The 19122-nt window shown below is 48.8% G+C and overlaps 1 protein-coding gene across 1 annotated transcript in view; it reads right to left on the bottom strand.

Moving 5' to 3' along the window:
- ALK (ALK receptor tyrosine kinase) overlaps positions 1–19122 on the bottom strand; it is a 68597-nt gene that overhangs the window by 1051 nt on the left and 48424 nt on the right. The window contains exons 16-21 of the mRNA XM_053938901.1: positions 10021–10118; positions 8859–8951; positions 7107–7208; positions 5791–5925; positions 5121–5211; positions 1762–3820 (exon numbers count right to left, since the gene is read on the bottom strand). Coding sequence (XP_053794876.1) covers positions 3116–3820; positions 5121–5211; positions 5791–5925; positions 7107–7208; positions 8859–8951; positions 10021–10118 — 1224 coding nt within the window. The 3' untranslated portion in view covers positions 1762–3115. The remainder of the gene's footprint in view (positions 1–1761; positions 3821–5120; positions 5212–5790; positions 5926–7106; positions 7209–8858; positions 8952–10020; positions 10119–19122) is intronic.

Genomic DNA, 19122 nt, shown 5'->3' with positions numbered 1-19122 from the left:
TGATAGAGGAATTTGGGATTTACAGAATGCTTTGGTCTGGTGAGCCCTTGGTGACTTAAATCCCTTCTGGTCCCTGCAGCTCTGAGTACTGAACAGGTGAATCATCGTAGACACAGAAATTAAAATTTCTGGTTCATACTCATGGCAACTGCAGCCTGGATACAAGTAACAGAGCACCCTTTGGTCCAAGCAATTAATGGTAGTATTTGTTTTTTAAGAAAGAGGACAGGTGCCAAATGCTCCAGCTCTTGTTTCTAAGTGAGAAGATTTGACTAGCATCAATATTTACAGAACAGTTTTTGAAGTACTGTGCTTGGACAGTACACAGGGTTACCAAACTAAATGCTTGCTGTGGAAGAGCTCAGAAATGGTATGGTTTAAACATTAAAAATAAGCCCAAACTGGATTTCTCAATTCCAAGAGTTAAGAGAGGGGGATTAAAAAAAAACAAGCAACAGTAAGACAAACAAACCCCAAAGCTCCAACCAACCAAGAAAATCCAGACCATTAAAAAACCCACAACAAAGCATTTTGCACTGGAGACTCTAGAGGGAAGCTCACTTAAAAGCAGTTGCCAGTGCTGAACAGTATTTGTCTCAATGCACTGTACTCAGCAGAGTGCAGAATTTCAGTAGTAATTCACCATTTCCCCTGATCAGAATTATCTCTTGACATGTTCCATAGCTAAGAAGCAGGATCATGTTTAGCTCCTTCATTTTCTTACAACTCCCATTCTGTAAGAAAATCTATGATAAAATAACTGCACAGCACAAGTTCAGAGCATCTCACCATGGCTGGGAGAGCCTGCCTTTCACACCTACAGACTTAAAATCATCTCTTGCTGCTTGTGCTTTTTAAGTTTCTTTAGAAATTCCACCTTTAATGTCATAACCTGGCAGCTTATCTGCATTTGTGCAGCATCGAAGCTGCTGCCCCAGATCCAAGAATTCAGCTAGTCAAAGATCATTAACTTAGCAACTTTTTGTTCGTGTGCATTCTTTTGGAAACACTCATCAGTAAACAGGTCAAGCTTCTGCCCCCAGTAACTTTGTAAGGCAGCAAAAACTCAGTGTTCTCCTTTGCAAAGAAAGGCTAAAGAAAACAATGAGGAGCTTCAGCTCTTCTGAAAATGAGAAAGCTGGAATACTTAAATGAAAATTGCTATTATATGAATAATGTACTAGTGTAATAAATTGTTCAGATAGTGCTTGCCTCCAGAATTAATCAGCTTTCCTGAGACTCGAGAAACTACCCCAATGAGTTTACTGAGCTAGAGAGAGAGAGAGAGACTGGTGTGACACTAACACAATCTGAAGCTAGACAGAATCCCTCCCTAGTGGCTATTTCACAGCAAGAGCTGCGAGCCTAATAACCTTGGAGATGACACATACCCTCTCAGCTCGGCCTAAAGAAGCCTGTAAGTGTAACCCTTGTTATCCCCCCTAACCCATGCAGCAGCAGTGGGATGGAGCTCTAGCAGATGAACATGAAATTCAGAGCAGCCCCTGATCCAACACACGAGCACAGCCTGTTAACCAGTCAGCACATCTGCTTTTGGCTTTGATCTAAAAAAAAGATTTAATTCTGTGTATCAGAGGCATAAGAAAGGGAGATTAGGAGAGCACACTACGGCTCCTCCCGCAGTGTGTTTTGTACAAGGGGGGTGGCCTAAGCCAAATCCTCCAATTTCAATCTGCCCATCCCAAACTTTAGGATGTATAGGGATTCTGGTTTGTTCCCTTATGAAGACAGGAAGCTTACCTCAATGTTTGGATCCAGGCCAGACTCAGGGTGACTTCACTGAAATGAAGAGTCTCAGACTGAAGAACACCTTCCCACTCCTTTGCTGATGCTCCAGTACTCCCATTTCTATGGAAATAAGCACCCCTTTTTTGGATAGTGATCATGCTAAAACAGCTCCACTCAACCCTAAGCTGAAGTTACTAACACACATCTTTACACATGAATTATTTCCTACATCTATGTTTTGACAATACACTTAACTGGAATATTTTTCATGCACGGGGTGTACAAAGTGAGTCAATGGAGTTTGTCCTTAAACCACTATCATACATGTATTTTGTCAAAGGAAAAAGGACTCTAAACCCTTCAGTACAGACAATATCTGGTTTCCAGACTGTGACACGATGTAGTCTTCTGCCTTTATGGCGTTGTTCATACAGTGTATGTCAAAGGCTATTTCAAACCTTCAAGGTATGCAGGTGGCTGGTGAAAGTCTCTCTCATGACCATGGTCCTTTAAAGCTTCACCTTGATTCCACTTGATACTTCCACATTCCTGATGAAGGGTATCCCTACTTTTGTAGGACAGAATGAATTTGAAAGGGCTTTACTCAGTTCTGGTGCTTAAGCATAGGTGAACAAAAACAAACCAAAGAAAACCCCAGCCAAACAATGCCCACCCCCTAAATGCCTCTAGCATCCACACCCACCCTCTGCTTCCTCTCCTCTCCCCTTCAAGTGATGCAGTGTGACCAGGGTTTCTCCATTGCCCTGCCAGCACTCCCACAACACTGTGCATTCAAGGACTTTCGAAGACTGGATTGCAGCTGGAACAAGACTTGAGAATGTGCCAACGCTTCACCATTCAGCACTGTCGTATTTTTTCTTTTTTGGTTTGGATAGAGGACACTCTTCCCAAACCCACTACGAGCTCTGCCAGCAGCAGGAGACCTCCAGGTCTTCCACAGCAACGACAAGTTTGGCACAGAAAAGCCCAGACATGGAACACTCATGGCAGTGAGCTGCGGCTTGACACGGAAGCAGAGGACGCACGACTGGGAAAAGCTCACAGAAGGGGCATGACGACAACCATGCGGATGAGTTGATGCAACAGCAGCTGGGCCTTGCAGTTAACAACAGTTCCCTGCATCCTCCCTCCCCCTCGTTCCTTTGACTCTACTGGGGCTCTGGTGGTTTGAAGCCTCTCGGGTTAGTAGAAATTACAGCGTCAAGGGTGGCACTTTTGGAGCAAGTTTGCACAAAATAGGAGGTGATGCTGTCTGATGCCTTGCTCGTGGTGTGTTGGGTAACAGGACATCTCTTCAAGGCTCAGGGGCCATGGGGAGGAAAAGTCAAGAGAGGGTCGAGGGCTCTCAGGGCCCCTGCTGGGTTATGTGGCTCTTGTTTCTAAGGACAGGGTCCTCGTAACTGCTAGCGCAAGGTGGTGTGGAGTTTTCCAAGGGTAAGCCCTGCTGCTGGTATCCATAGTTGACATTCCCACAAGGGAAGTGGCGGAGCCTAAAGAGAGGCACTTCTTTAACGCTTGCAGTTAGGGAAGATGGCTCTAAGAGCAGGGAGGAGCCTGGCAGCCTGCCAGTCACAATGTTGGGCCCCACAGTACAGTTTCCTTCCTGTCCCAAGTTCTCCCTCTCGGGCCTCTCCTTCTGCAGCAGAGAACTGTTTTTGCTGGCCTGCTTCTCTGCAAACCAGGAGCCGTAGGTTGGATTCCAGAGGTTGGTGGGCTTGTTTCTGGAGCCCTGGCTTTTGTGAAGCTCGGAAGGGGGGTTGGACTGGGCATAGGCCATGTTGATGTGTCCCCCCCCCGTGGCTGACTGCACCTTCCCCGGCACTGGCTGTTCCAAGGCTCCCACTTTCCCTAGAGATTTTCCAGCAGTGACAGTTGACGGCAGGCGTGGTGGAGATGGCAGGGTTTGCTTAGCATCCTTTCTGTCTTGGTGTGTTGAGACCAAGAGAGGAGGAATTCCTTCTGGATCATCAGGACGCATTGCCACCTTCTCCTCCTCCTCAGCCGGTGGGCCATATTCTACCGGCAAGGCGGTGTTGATGACATCGGGATCCTGCCAAAGGGAACAACGGGAATTTCTCAAAGTCTGCAGCCATCACACATCTAGCAGCTGTCATGCTATGATCTCAACACATCCCACCATCCAGAGCGCACATTCCATGAGGAAGGGATGTGCAGTTAGGTGTGAGATGCAACAGGATATCCTTAAGATCCAACTCTTTAAAAGAAAGTAACCCTTAAACTCACCATAGAAAAGCAGAGGCACAAAACCAATGAAAAACATTTTTTATGTCCAGCAAAATTTCCTGTGGGAATGTTTTTTGGAATCTCTATCATCTCAGAGTTCATAACACTCTCAGATAATATTGAGAAAGGTAGAACCATGTAAGTATTACCTCCACACAACAAGGGAGGAATGGGAATGCAGAGTGAAGACAATACTGGCAGATCCCCTGAAGCCCGAATCCACAGGGACTGTGGTTCTGAGCTATTTAAGCAGTTTTGAAAATTAAACTGAGAGAAAATGCAGTGATCCTGGCAACCTTTACTTATTGCTATATGCCATGGCAAGCTACAGATAGCAGAAAAATATGCCTTCCAATCCCAGGATCCAAACACACATAAAAACCAGATCAAGCTTCCCAAATAGCAAGGGAAAGCAAACTGACTGAAGCGAACAACAGTGAAATCATACAAGGAGCCTGCGCTGATGCAGGCAGGCAGAACATTTTCCAAACTGCTCTATTCCTCACAAGCCAAACTGGTGGTAAAAAAAATAAGTAAATCAGATTTTAGCCTGGAAAGCTAGGCACATTTTTTCCCTGTTGTCTAGCCTAAGAATCCCCACTCCTTTAGCCTGGCCATCTCTCCATCTGCCTTCTCCAGCGCTGTCCGATTCAAAAAAATTGCCAAGAGCTGCTGAAACCACCTGCAAAGGGTGCTCTGAGCTGGGACCATTTCTGTTCAGTGCTGACTATGCCTTAAGGGTAAACACTGGGATGGAGTGGCTGGGATGAGGCATGTGAAAGCAGTGCGGGTGCTGGCCTGTCTTTGCTCTTTTGCTTGTTGGAATCTGCGCCTCTATAAGCAGAAGCAGAACTACTGGTGTGCTCTTTGTAAAGCTGTGTAAGTCTGTGTCAGCCTGTGCCTTTCAGCAGCAGAAGACAAGAAGGATCAAGCACCTGATGAGGTGAATATGCCAGCCAGGGGTCCCAGGCTGACATCAGTCTCCCTGGACTGCTGACTGCAGTAGTGCAGTGCTGCCTCCTCCTCTCGTGTCCTGGCTTGTCTAGACAGCTCCTCAAGAAAAACCCCCTCCACCCCTCTCATCCGAGGCGAACGAACACCGATACCTGAGTGCAGTACTCAATCCTCTCCAGGATTATGGCAAAGTTTGGCCGGTCTTCAGGCTGGTGCTGCCAACACTGGGTCATAATGCGGTAGCTGGAAGGGCAGAACAGGAGACATTTGTGAACAGCAGATCCCGTGGGATGTGACAACCACTCATGGCAGCTTGGGAATCATAGACATTCATCACCATTCTTGCTTCTAACAAGTGAGAGTTCTCTGCCTTCCCTGGAGCTGGACAACTGATGCACTGCTGACCACTGGAATGTGACTGCCAGTGGGGTGAAATCCACAGTCTTTCAGAGAAATTACTCATCCACCTGAAATCCCTTGGACAACACACTAAAGGTAGGCAGGGCTGCAGATAAAGGAGCCCAGTTTTCCCTGCCAGTGAACAGTCTCATGTATTGAAGTTTCACAGCTAACCTAAGATAGAGAAATAGTGTGCCATCTTTAACCAAACAAGCAGTGGCCAGGACTTCTCAAATGAGCCCTGAATTATTCTCCAAAACAACAGAAAAATTAAATATTAGAGGAATCACTGGCACTAAAGTTTAATAAGGCAGATTAGCCATTGATTAGGTCAATCTTAAAAGTAATTAACTTTTGAGTAGAGAAAAAGCATTTGAAACAGAAAATTAGTTGCATGAATATATCAAAGTTATAGTCTCATACACAGGGCCAGGGCAGTTTTTAGGTGGATCCATCCTTCCTCCATTGGTGACAAACTCCAGAACCTCCTGGTTGCTTTTGCTGGGGTAGGGCATGTATCCCAAAGAGAATATCTCCCACAGCAATACGCCAAAGGACCTGAGTAAAGAAGCAAAGGAAAACAAAGTGAGGGATACTGGAATGACCGTCACCAGTGGGCAATGACCTTAGGTTCAGTACCATCAGTATTGTCCTTTGCAACCTTTGATCAGGCAGCTGGTGGAAATTCTTCTGCAGGATTCAGACATAAATAAGCTGCACAATGGTAACAGTGAACTTTAAAACTTTTAACAGATACCAGTAGTTGACTGCTAGGTGAGTGAAGCCTGTGATATAGGTAAGTAAATATGGCCGCTTTGCCCTTGTACTCAGCACTGCTCACCTGGAGGTAACAAAAGTAAAAGTCAGGTCATCCTTTTCTGAGACACTGACCACTGCTGGAGAGAGCAGCTTGGGCAAACTTTTCCTCTGGAATAGCTACCCTGCAGGAAGTATCCTGCTAGCAAATCCCCACTGATGCTCTGAGGCCCACAGGTCCCACATGTCACTCAGAGTACAATGAAAACACTCCCTAGCAAACACAGCCCTGGCCTGGGTGCTGTGGCCTGCAAAGCCCTGGGGACAGTGGCTGGGACAGGACCCCCTCCAAAGCATTCACCTGGTCAATGGCTTGGAAACCACAATCCCATTGGTTAAAACTGTAGAGAGATGTGCAGCAATGGGAAACTCTTCTGCTTACTGCTGAGACAAGCAGAGCTCAGCTACACCAGAGTGTGGATCTCGCCCCTCTGCTGGGGCTTGCTCAGAAGCTGTGTCCTGGCCACCAGCTCCTTCCCCCTCCTGACACTCCCTGAGCTCTTGCCTCCTGTTCACCCAATTTTCCTCCCGACCTCTGGCCACTCAGGAGCTCCAAGTGCTGCTGTAGGCCAGGAGAAAGGCAAAACTCACAATGTAGGACACCCTTCTCCCTGACTGGCAGCATGGATCGTGCCTGCAGCCTCCCATGCTGCTTTCCTCAGTGTGGGACTAATGGAGTAGCACCTGCACCTGCTTTGCTCTCCCTTCTCTGCCTGCTTACCCATCCTGCAGCACCCACCTCTGCACAGGTCTGACCTTTCTGCTCCCTTGTCTCCTCAAACACTGCTGGCTCTGAAAGACCCAGCTTGTCCTTTTAGTATGTGAGAAGTGAACAAGAAGGCGTGTTTTTTTACAAAACATTCACGGTTTACAAAAGGGGTTCCAACACAGACAGACAGGACAGCGGAGGAAAGGAAGCGCACCATGTGTCTGTTTTTGATGTAAATATCCCTTCCATGAAAGCCTCAGGAGGCATCCATTTGACAGGCAACATTGCACACCCACCCTTACGATAGTAGCTGGCTCTGCAAAGAACAAACAGAACAAAAGAATCAGCCAAGAATTCAGAAAATGCCATCAATATGGGAATTTTGCAATTGCACATATTAAAATTATGAGGCAGAGGAGAGACTAATTTAGGTGGAACAATCTAAGTGCTGGAATGACCTGTTTCTTCTCATAAAAGAAGTGGAAAAGAGCAAACCATGGAAGTGCTGTTTAATCTACATCACTTCAGGCCTGATCTGGTAAAGCAGTTACCCTCATCCTCCTAGGGAATTACTAACACAGTAACTGCTGTTGGCAGAGCTTCCTCCTGCCCTTTTCAACCACAGCAAGATCTCCTCACCTCATCTCACACATGGTCATCTTGGGCATACCCAGCAAGAATAAACCAAACCTGTCCCATATATACCCAGTCTAAAGCACTGTGAGTAAAATCCAAACCTCTTTGTAGGAACAAGGAGCTTGTTGAGGAGGATGCCAGATCATTAGAGCTGGGACAGTAACACAAAAATGTTCCTGAGACAGGAGTTACAACAGCCCTTTGGAGTCGCTGGCATTTAAAATAAAACCTGCAAGCCCCAAATCCCATGCTGGCAGTTGCAGGAGGCTGCTCATGCAAGCTGGCATCACTGATCACAACAGCACAGCCTGAGCATCCAAAGGGTATTGCTGGACACAGAAACACATGCAGGCTTCAAAGGCACCTTTGAAAGCTCAGCACCAAAGTGATCATCTTAGCAATGGGTTCTGCTGATTGTGTGAGGGTGACAGATGCTACTTTGTCCCAGCAGAGCCCCATCTCACAGTGGGGCTGCATGGTGGCTCTTTGTAGAGGGGAAAAAACCCAAGCAGCTCTGAAACACTTGGGTTTCTGAAGGTAGAACTCTGTTTGCAGCACCTCAGGCTGTGATACTGTCAGAGCTCAAGCTAAGCAGAGGCAAACCTGCCTTAGTAATTGCACAGGAGAATCCCCAAGCAGGAAAAAAAAAGAAGGCAAGGCACTGGAATAAACTGCGCAGGTGACTGAGCACGAGGCATTCCTTCTTCTGAGTCAGGGCAAATCAATTCCTCAGCGCAGCAGGATATAGAGCTGCACTTCTAGAGGCGCTCTATGGAAGATGAGACATCAAACTGCAGCCCTGACTGCTTATGGTCATTAAAGATTTTCTGGCACTTCTTGCAAGAGCAGAGGTAGTTAACCCTGTGTCCTGGCTGAATTCCAGTTTGAATACATTTTCCTGACCTTCTTCTACACCTTCCTCCTTTAGCTGCAGTAAATTGAGGAAATTTACTGATGACACCAAACCAAAGGTGCAGGGGTAACATCAAGGAGAGAGATTAAACTCAGAATGATTTGGGATCACAAAACAAAAGGACACATCAATGCCATTCAGCTTGGAGAATGTAAAGAAAGGAAACTGAGGACAGAGTCTAAGAGGGAGGAAAAACATCTTCCATGACCATTAGACTTCACTGCCCAGGAGAAAACTGTCCAGGACAGTTTAAGGCAAACACCAGGAAGGCATCAGCTGGGATTCACCAGGCTGGGACCTCTCCACTGTCGCCTCACCAGGGTTACATAGAGCAGCACAAGAGGCTGCACAAACACTGCTCCTCCCTCAGTGCAAGTGTCCTCCCACTTGCAGGTACCCTGGGCTTGGCTCTGCTACCTGTATATATCCCGGGCCATTCCAAAGTCTCCAATCTTAGCCACTCTCCCAGGCCCTCGACAGGTAAGGAGGCAGTTCCTCGCAGCAATATCCCTAAAAGGAAAGGGAAGAAAAGAAACAAAAAGAGAAGAGCAAATTAATTATTTGACAGTTTTGCTAGTCAAAAAGAAAACAAAATATAGTAGCTACTTTCCTGAGCTGCAGAGAACCGAAACAGCCAGAAAAGTCATGTTTATGCATAACTGCAATGTCCCCGGTTCCAATCTATCCCCACAGCAGGAACAGTTTCGTTCTTTAAAATTTTTTCTTTAAGCTTCACATACCATCTTCCAGTTGAAAGGGTGGGCCTCCTGTGAGCCTCCCTTCACCCTGAGAGTTATTTTTATGTCTCTAAGGAGTGCAAGAAGAGGAGCTGATTTCAGAATGTACTAGTCCCAACATCAAGCTGTCTGGGGAATGATCCACTGATCTGTTCCTATTGTACTTGTTCAAGTGCTGTCAAAAGGCTGTTGTACTGCCAGAGACAGGTGTCAGAACACTGCCAGAACAGTGTGCAGGTGTTGTTCTGAATACTGAAGCTGGGGGCCTGAACCTGTGTATGCAGGTAAAGCTCCAAGCTCCACCTCTGCTGGGCTGGAGTAAACTTTGAGGTCTGAATAACACAATGGCACAGCTTGTGGGTGACTCTCAGAGCTGCAAACTGCCACCTCTTTACTTATCTCTACTCAACAGGCAGATTTTAGAAGCTTGCCAAACACCCTGTTTTGCAGGAGCAATGGTCACCTGATGTTGCCCTTCTGGCTGTGCTTGTACAGGTGCTCTTGGAGAGGGAGAAGAAAAGGCTTCCAAAATGAGCAGACAAGCACTCAGTAAAATTCATGACAGGGAGAGCTTTAAAGACTTCTGTCACAAGATTGTGTCCATCTTCAGAGTAGCCAAATAGGCTGCACAAGTGCAGGCCCTGAGACAGGGCTCAGGATCTTTGGCGAAACTACAGACCTTTGCCGGCCTGATTTATAGCAGCTCCTTCTCTTTATTGCCTCTATGATTCTGTCTACCTTGTTCAGAGGTATCCAGCCACTAGAGTGCAGCAGGACACAAACATATGGAGCAGGGCATTATGAGCCCGTGCTGGCCTGTCTGCCAGGCTGGGCTCACCTACCTGTGAATGAAGTGGTTCTCCTCCAGGTACTGACACCCACAAGCAATGTCACGGGCCACGTGCAGCAAGTCCAGCATGGAAAGGGAGGAGGGCTGATTCTGCCAAAAGACAAGGAACACATGGGTTAAAAGCAGAAATATGGTGTGATTTGTCGCTGCTACAGCGCTGGGAGCTCTCCAGCAAGTGACAAAGGGATTAGGAAAATGCGCAAGAGAGAGTTCATACCCATGAACTATGAAAGGATGTGCAGACACGACGTTATACAGATCCCAGAGACACAATCAGAACAGACAGAATCAGCTGGATCTGACTTTCCAGCTCCATTGGGATGCCCCTGTAAGAATTTCCCCCACTTCTCATGGCAGATTCTTCTGAATTTTCAGCTCAATTTTTGAGACCTGTAGCCTGAACTGTTCTTCGCTGAGTTTCTTTGTATTATTGCCAGCTCCTCTCTAAAGTCACCTTGAACCATGGGAATGACATTTTGTATAATGGCATGAGTCACATTTGCTCTTTCCCTCCTCCACATTTGTGTAGGTTTTATCTTGCCCCTTAGAGCACTGACACAGTTTTGTGTAGCCAATGGCTATGGAAGACTAAGGCTGCCAACTCCTTGTTCCTGCCACTGATGAAGTCCACAGCCCCTGCCAGGAGGAGCCAGATGCTTTAGTGGAAAGGGCAGGATTCACACTCAGTCCCTGAAGCCAAAACACAGCTGCTGCCCTGAGGTGTGAATCAGTGATGCCTGAGGTGTGAATCAGTGATTCCTGTGGTGACATTCAGTGATCCCTGTGGCCAGTCCTGTGTGGGAGGGGGAAAGTGCTGCTGCCAGTGGAGTGATGAGAAACAACTGGGTGGCAGTGACTGCTCATGGCACAACAACCACTTCACAGCTAAGTTTTTATCAGCCTTAGATATTGAACCAAACCAGCTTATCACACTCCTTGGCTCTCTCTTAGGACACCAACCAGTCAGCCTAGTCCCCAAAAGGCACACTGTGGGAGGGGTTCCTTCTCTCCCTTGGGAGGCAGCAACAGTTTAGAAAAGGTTGCCAATCAACTGCTGCCCTCCACCCCAGTTGAGCTGTCTGTCAATGCTTAGTATTCTCCCCAGTTCCAGAAAGTTCAGTTGTTCTGTTACCCCCATTGGCTCCTGTTTGAATACCACTCCTCCTCTGTACCCCGATTAGTTCTCTGTATGTCACCCCACTCTGTCTCCCCCCTTTACCTGTTGCTGTTGGCTGTTTTGTACCCTAACCACGCCTACTCCTTTGCCCTTAAGACCCAGCCCCGCCTTCCCTCGGGGCTCCCAGAGTTCGCTCCCTTCTGGAGAGTTCGTGTCCCTCGTTTCACCCTCCTGTTTCTGCGACGCTCCTGAAATAAAGCCTCTAGGAATAAAGCCACTTCGGAGCCCTCTCGTCCTTACGGTGAAGGTATCCGGGTCCCGCCACATCCTCCCCGCGGACCGGCCGGCTGAGGGTTTTCCCCCGGACTGGCTGGGCACCCGGGTGAAGCCCGGAGGACTTGTATTTTAATACAAGTGGCGCACGAACGTGGCGACCACTGCCCTGGTCACCGAGGAGCGTCTCCCGTGAGCGTCCAGATCCGCGACCCCGCGCTCCGGGATTTCAAGCGCCGTTCGCCGCCGCTTCCAGGGGCAGCTCTACTTCTATTGTTTGAAGGCTTCTGCCTCCTGGCGCTGCTGATAACTCATGGAGATCTGACCCTGCAGCTTCGGGGGAAGCACCGGATTTCACGAGATCGGCAGCACTCCACCGCCCTGCCACAGCTTTCTTCATTTTGCCGCGTCCCGGTGTTGGTGAGTTTCACTGCTTGACGCGAGCAGTCGACGCAGGCTCTTTTTTTTTTCTTTTCTTTCATTTGCTTTGGCCGGGGATCTCTCTTGCAGCGGGAAAAATGGGCAACTGCCTTTCCCCTGCACGACGGGAGTTTTATATCAAGTTAAGTCCGCCCTTGTGTTGGGGAATGTTTCCTTTAAAAAAGGGGTTTTGAAATCTTTTGTTAATTTTCTTTTTGAACACTTTCCTGACGTCTCCATGGATGATGTCTTTTCTGTTTCGTTTTGGGGGAAAGTTGGACGTTACATTTATGATGTTCAAGTTACGGGGAATTTTAAAGTGGGGAGATTTTTTCCAATTTATGATTCCATTTTTAATTTAGTTAAATCGAAAGGGGAAAGTTTGGGTCCCAGTTCTCCTACCCCTCATTCCGCCCCCCTCGCTCCTAATCCCACTTTCCCTAAGGGTGGATCGGGAGACAGATCCTGCCAGAATGAGGCACAGGGTTGCTGCCGTCTCCCTGCTGCCTCCCGTGCCACCCACATTGGAAAAAATTAATTAAGCTTCTCCTAACAAAGTATGATCTCAGGGAGGTGTTAGGAGACGGTGCGGAGGGACTTGAAGCTTTGGCAGGGGAATTTAGCAGACCTGAAGACCAAATCCTCCTTCCCGAGAATTTGTTAAGTGACATAAGGGACGCTGGGAAGGAGGCACTGCTGAAAATCCCCGATGGTACCACCCCCCTCAAAAACTTTTCATCAGTTCTTCAAGGCCCTGATGAAACTTTAATCAAGTTTGTGGACAGGTTAAAGGAGGCCATCGACAGGCAGATTGAGAACATTGAGGCCCGAGAAGAACTTCTGCGAAAGATGGCCCTGACCAAAGCCAACCCGGAGACCAAGAAGATCCTGAGAGCTCTTCCCCAGGATCCGGAGCCTACCATCGCTAAGATGGTAGAGGCGTGTACCAAGGCGACTTCGATGGAGCAGACAGTGGCATGTGCGGTGAGCAAAGGGGTGGGGGAGGCGATGGTAGACCTGATGAACACTTGCTGTTTCGACTGTGGCCAGTTGGGCCACATCCGAGCGAACTGCCCACACTGGCCGCCAGATAGGTCTTACCACCCTTACAACCCCTCCCCGAGACTAACATACAGGAATCCCCGCTTCCATCGGCCGGGAAACGGAAGGCAGAGCGCGATGATGGGCCACGCCATGACACCAAATGGCCCATCCCAGCACCCGGGGCTGCCATCTTTCCCGGAGAACCACGGCCCCAGCGGTACACTTCTCCGGATGTCCGCAGCCAGGAGGACGGGCTCCGGCTCCTCAGAAGAACCAGGCAACTGAACTGCGCCCGTCGCCAAGTCCTCCGGACCAGCCTTCACGTCATGTTTCCAGATGAGGACTTGGTTCGCGTCCCAGCGGGATTCCTGCCACCGCCCTACTGTGACTACCCCACCACTGTTTTGTTGTTAGGAGACACCGCCAACACGCCGGATGACCTCACCATCATCCCAGAGGTCGTCTACTTCGAGCCGGGGACAGAGCTCACCGTCTCCGTGGTATGTTACCAGCCTCCGTTCTCATTGCCTAAGCGGTCTCCTTTAGCCCTTTGCTACATCTTGCATGTCCACACAGAAGACACCGGCATGGACCTTTCAACGGACCTTTCTTCAGATTTGGACTCTTTGGCCTTTCTTGTGCAAAACGTAAGCAGACAGAGACCTATTATTAAGACTTCTTTTGTTTTACAGGGAAAGTCCATCTCACTAGACCTGATGGCAGACACCGGCGCGGATGTTACCATCGTTCCCCAGGCAGAGTGGCCTCGCGACTGGGAGCTGGTGTCCCCTTGTGGCACAATCTCCGGCGTGGGAGGTGCTGTCAGCTCCTGCCGGAGCAAACATCTGGTATGTGTGGAGGGGCCAGAGGGTCAGGTTGCCACGATTAGGCCTTTTGTGGTAGCTTCCAACATCAAATTGTTAGGTAGGGACATTTTGTCCCAATGGGGTGCCTGACTTGACATCCCTAGCCCTGCATGGGATTTTTAGTCTGGGCCACTGCAGAGCGCACCTCTCCACCGCTCAGTTGGAAAACTGACACACCGGTGTGGGTGGACCAGTGGCCCTTACCATCTGAAAAATTGAAGGCGCTCAATGAACTTGTGGAGGAGCAGATGTGCCTGGGGCATTTAATACCTTCCACCAGCCCCTGGAACACACCTGTCTTTGTAATTAAGAAACCCGGCAAGGACAGGTGGCGCCTGCTCCAAGACCTACGCAGGGTTAATGATGTCCTCGAAGATATGGGCCCCTTGCAACCAGGCCTTCCTCTCCCTCCATGCTGCCCCGGGATTGGCAGCTTGCAATCCTTGACATCAAGGATTGCTTCTTTAATATCCCATTGTATCCCGGAGATGCTCCCAGATTTGCCTTCTCGGTTCCCTCCATCAACCGAGGAGAGCCATATAAACACTATCAGTGGACCATTCTGCCCCAGGGATTGAAAAGTTCCCCTGTGCTCTGCCAAACTTTTGTGGCTCAGGTCCTTTCCCCAGTTCGTCGCCTCTTTCCCGAGGCAATCTTTTTGCACTACATGGACGACATTTTAATTTGCGCTGCTGATGCGAAATACCTGCGAGCAGCATTGGAAAAGACAATAAAGACCATCAAGGACTCAGGATTCCAAATTGCGGAGGAGAAGATCCAGCTGTCATCCCCCTGGAAATATTTGGGCTTCCTAATCACGGGAAGAACCGTCGCGCCCCAGTCCCTCACCATCAAGGACAACCCTCAAACCCTGCGGGACTTGCAGCAGCTCTGCGGCACCATTACGTGGATCCGACCTCTCCTAGGACTCACCACAGAGGAGCTGTCGCCGCTGTTCCAACTGCTGAAAGGCAACGGCGACCCGGCATCCCCATGCCATCTCACCCCGGATGCCCGTGAGGCCCTGGAGAGAGTTGCGGCTGCTATCAAGTCCCGCCAGGCACATCGGGTCGTGTGGTCCCTCCCCATCAACTGTGCCATCTTAGGTAAGTCCCCGAACTTACATGCCCTCTTATTCCAGTGGGACGACAGCCAGAGGGACTCGCTCTTAATCATAGAGTGGTTGCTCCTCCCACATCAGCCCGCAAAAACAGTGACACCTTTTCCGGAATTGATGGCAAAACTTATTATCAAGGCCCGCCAGCACCTTTGGACCCTCGCAGGGTGTGACCCAGCATGCATTTACTTACCATTAAATTTGGACCAATTGGATTTCCTCTTACAAACAAATGAAAATTTACAGATTTCGGTAGACAGCTATCCTGGTCAAATTTTAATACATTATCCCAAACACAAACTTTTTAAAGACACCTTGTATTTGGCCCAAAAATCTTTCAAAAGTAAGATTCCATTGAAAGGTGCTCTCACGGTGTTCACCGATGTGTCAGGTAGATCCCACAAGCTGGTGATCACCTGGAAGGACCCGGACAGTCAGAAGTGGGAGTCTGACATCCAAATAGTTCAGGGTTCCCCCCAGATCGCTGAGCTTGCAGCGGTCGTGAGAGCCTTCAAAAAATTTCAACAACCTTTCAATCTCGTCACTGATTCAGCTTATGTGGCCGGGATAGCAGAAAGGGCTGAACATGCCCTGCTCAAAGAAATTCACAACAAAGCATTGTACAGCTTGCTCTCAAAACTCATTTGGCTTATCTCACACCGGAAGCAACCATATCACATTCTGCATGTTAGGTCACACACAGACCTGCCAGGTGACATCACTGAGGGCAACCGGAGAGCAGACGCCCTGGCGATGTTGGCCACCTCCACCTCTGTAAACCCTACAGTTCTAAGACCTACCCTGCCAGATGTCCACATGCAGGCTAAGATGAGCCACGCCTTTTTCCACCAAAATGCTCCGGCGCTTTGCCGTCAGTTTAAAATCTCCAAGGAGCAGGCGCGGGCCATCTTAGCCACCTGCCCCAATTTTCAATCCCACACCTTACCATCCTTAGCGACGGGGGTTAACCCTCGGGGACTGGGGGCATTGGAAACCTGGCAGACGGACATAACACACTTTCCCTCCTTTGGGCGGCTGAAGTACATCCATGTGTCTGTAGACACGTTCTCGGGGACAGTGTTTGCCTCCACCCACATGGGGGAAAAAACAAAGGATATCATCAAACATTTATATATGGCTTTCTCCACCTTGGGAGAAAACAATCAAAATCCCCAAAACAATCAAAACAGACAATGGACCAGGGTTTGTGTCCAAACAATTCATGGAATTCGTGCAACAATGGGGCATTGACCATATTACAGGTATCCCACACAACCCTACAGGACAATCAATTGTGGAGAGAAAACATCAAGAAATTAAAAAACTGCTAGAGCAGCAAAACGATTCGGCCCTTACCACAAGCCCTGTAGAGAGGTTGTGCAAAGCCCTATATGTTCTCAATTTCATGAACTGTTCAGACTGCGAGCCAAACCCCCCGATACTACGCCACTTTCATAATAACACCAGGGCGCAGTTGAAAGAAAGACCACCAGTGCTCGTTAAAGACCCTGAGTCCAGGATCATCAAATGTCCGTACCCGCTGATAACGTGGGGGAGAGGGTATGGTTGTGTCTCCACAGAACAGGGCCCCAGGTGGATCCCAGGCAAGTTTATAAAACCATACCGGGAAGACATCGTGAAAGAAAGCTACCCCCCGGACCACTCCCCCGAGACGTTAACTCCGGCCGATACCACCGTTGCCTGGAGTCGGAGGAAAAGGAAGGGAAGCAGACCCATCGACGCCGCCACCAGGACTTTGATAACTAATCGATACTTCCCACCGGCTTGGACAGTTTACCCCCTGACCCCATCCCCAGCCATTCCTTACCCTTTCCCGTCCTACCACTTTCCTCGCCCCCCTTACCCTCACACCTGACCCCACATTTTTTCTGTTTCAATGTTAATTTAAACGGGGGAGGATGGGGATTTGAAGGGACCTTGGTCTTATTTTCTTTTTGTATGTCTGAGTTATTAGATTACCGACCACCCAGATGGCAATTACATCAGCCAGAACACCCTGCAGCGACCGGCTCCCTGCAGCTGCCTTCCTTACCATCTTATGGCGCCACCTGGCAGGAAGTTGGCTCATGCCACAGCCCAAGGAAAACGTCTGGGTCACGCTGGCAAAGTCTATAGGACAAGAACAGCTTTGCATGGCCATGGGCAGTGTAGACAATCCGTTGTCTACATGCCTGGTGGGAGTCCCCCTGTCCGAAAATGATTTTCCGTTCACAGGGATGAAACTCAACCCGGCAGACTCCTGGATGAGTTGGATGAGGACACTACCACAGGCACCACAGGAACCCCAGGAATTGGACCTACTGGGGTCCACAAGGGTCCACTTTTGTATTCAGTTTTATACTAAGGCCCCACAAACAAAACCAGGGAAAAACATCAAAGACGTAACACCAACAAATAGAAAATACATCAACGAGTGGTGCAATTACACAGGCCCTGTGTTGTCTAAGTCCTACCCATTCCCTAAGGAGCTCCTTCGGGGTGTGTTTCTCATCTGTGGGGACAGGGTGTGGGCTGGGATCCCCTCCAATATCAAAGGGGGTCCCTGTAGCCTTGGTAAGCTTACGACGCTAACCCCCAATAAAACCCAAATTCTGGATTGGAAGAAGAAAAGTCAATTGGCACGGAAAAAGCGATCGTATGGTGAATTTGACCCAAATTGCGATTCCGAAATTTATGATTGGAGTGAGGAAAAGAGGGTCGCCGCTTTTATTTTTCTACCATGGTACGCGGCAGCGAAAGCCCTCGGTGAGATTTCTCACCTGGGGTGTTGGATGAGTAAGCAGGCCAACGCTACGTCTGCCGCATTATCAGACCTCTTGGCAGAAGAAGAGACCACCAGGCACGCCACCTTACAGAACAGAGCAGCCATCGATTTTCTGCTGCTCGCCCATGGCCATAGCTGCAAGGACTTTAAAGGGATGTGCTGCTTCAACTTGACATCGAAGAGCACATCCATCCAAGCCAGCATCCAGCAGATCCAGGCGTTAGTCAAAGACTTAAAGACTGAAACCAGGGCTGTGGACGCGGTGAACAAGACCTTCTCCCAGTGGGGTGTTCCTGGGTGGGCCATGCCAATCGTTAAAGGTTTAATTTGGATTTTGATTATTATTTTCTTAATTTCTATAGCCTTAACTATTTTTAAGAAAATGTTAACGAGGAACTTGGGGAATGTTTTTTAATAAATCAGAAAGGGGGAATTGTGGGAGGGGTTCCTTCTCTCCCTTGGGAGGCAGCAACAGTTTAGAAAAGGTTGCCAATCAACTGCTGCCCTCCACCCCAGTTGAGCTGTCTGTCAATGCTTAGTATTCTCCCCAGTTCCAGAAAGTTCAGTTGTTCTGTTACCCCCATTGGCTCCTGTTTGAATACCACTCCTCCTCTGTACCCCGATTAGTTCCCTGTATGTCACCCCACTCTGTCTCCCCCCTTTACCCGTTGCCCATTGGCTGTTTTGTACCCTAACCACTCCTACTCCTTTGCCCTTAAGACCCAGCCCCGCCTTCCCTCGGGGCTCCCAGAGTTCGCTCCCTTCTGGAGAGTTCGTGTCCCTCGTTTCACCCTCCTGTTCCTGCGACGCTCCTGAAATAAAGCCTCTAGGAATAAAGCCACTTCGGAGCCCTCTCGTCCTTACGGTGAAGGTATCCGGGTCCCGCCACATCCTCCCCGCGGACCGGCCGGCTGAGGGTTTTCCCCCGGACTGGCTGGGCACCCGGGTGAAGCCCGGAGGACTTGTAATTTAATACAGCACACCTGCCCCTGGGGCTCTCACACCACTGCACAAATCAGCACAGCTTTTCCAGTAACAGGGACTGCTGGCTCTCCAAACCATCTGTTGTAATGAAACATGTCTCCAGATGCATGCCATGCTGTGCTGGCCATCCCACCTGATCTAAACCACTGCAAACTGGGACTGGAAATAAGTCCAGGCTCTGCAGCAGCCAGTAGTTAAATAGTGGTCATTGGCTGGTAAAACTAAAAAACAAAAAACAAAAAACAACCAACCAAGCAAAAAAGCGCAACCAAAACCAAACAACAAAAACAAAACAAAACAAAACAATCCAAAACCAAAGCAAAACAAACCCCCCCCCCCCAAAAAAAAAAAAACCAAAAAAAACCCCAAAAAAACCAACTTAATGTTCTCTGAAGATATTAGGAAAAAAAACCTGGCCTCAATACTCGACTAATGAAATAATTTGAAAATGGTGCATCTCTGTGTGAACAAAGCCTGTTTTGTTCAAT

The sequence above is a fragment of the Vidua chalybeata genome, chromosome 3 (genome assembly GCF_026979565.1).
Source record: "Vidua chalybeata isolate OUT-0048 chromosome 3, bVidCha1 merged haplotype, whole genome shotgun sequence".
Lineage (NCBI taxonomy): Eukaryota > Metazoa > Chordata > Aves > Passeriformes > Viduidae > Vidua > Vidua chalybeata.
The sequence above is the reverse complement of the archived record's forward strand: the minus strand, read 5'-3'. Positions and strand labels throughout refer to the sequence as shown.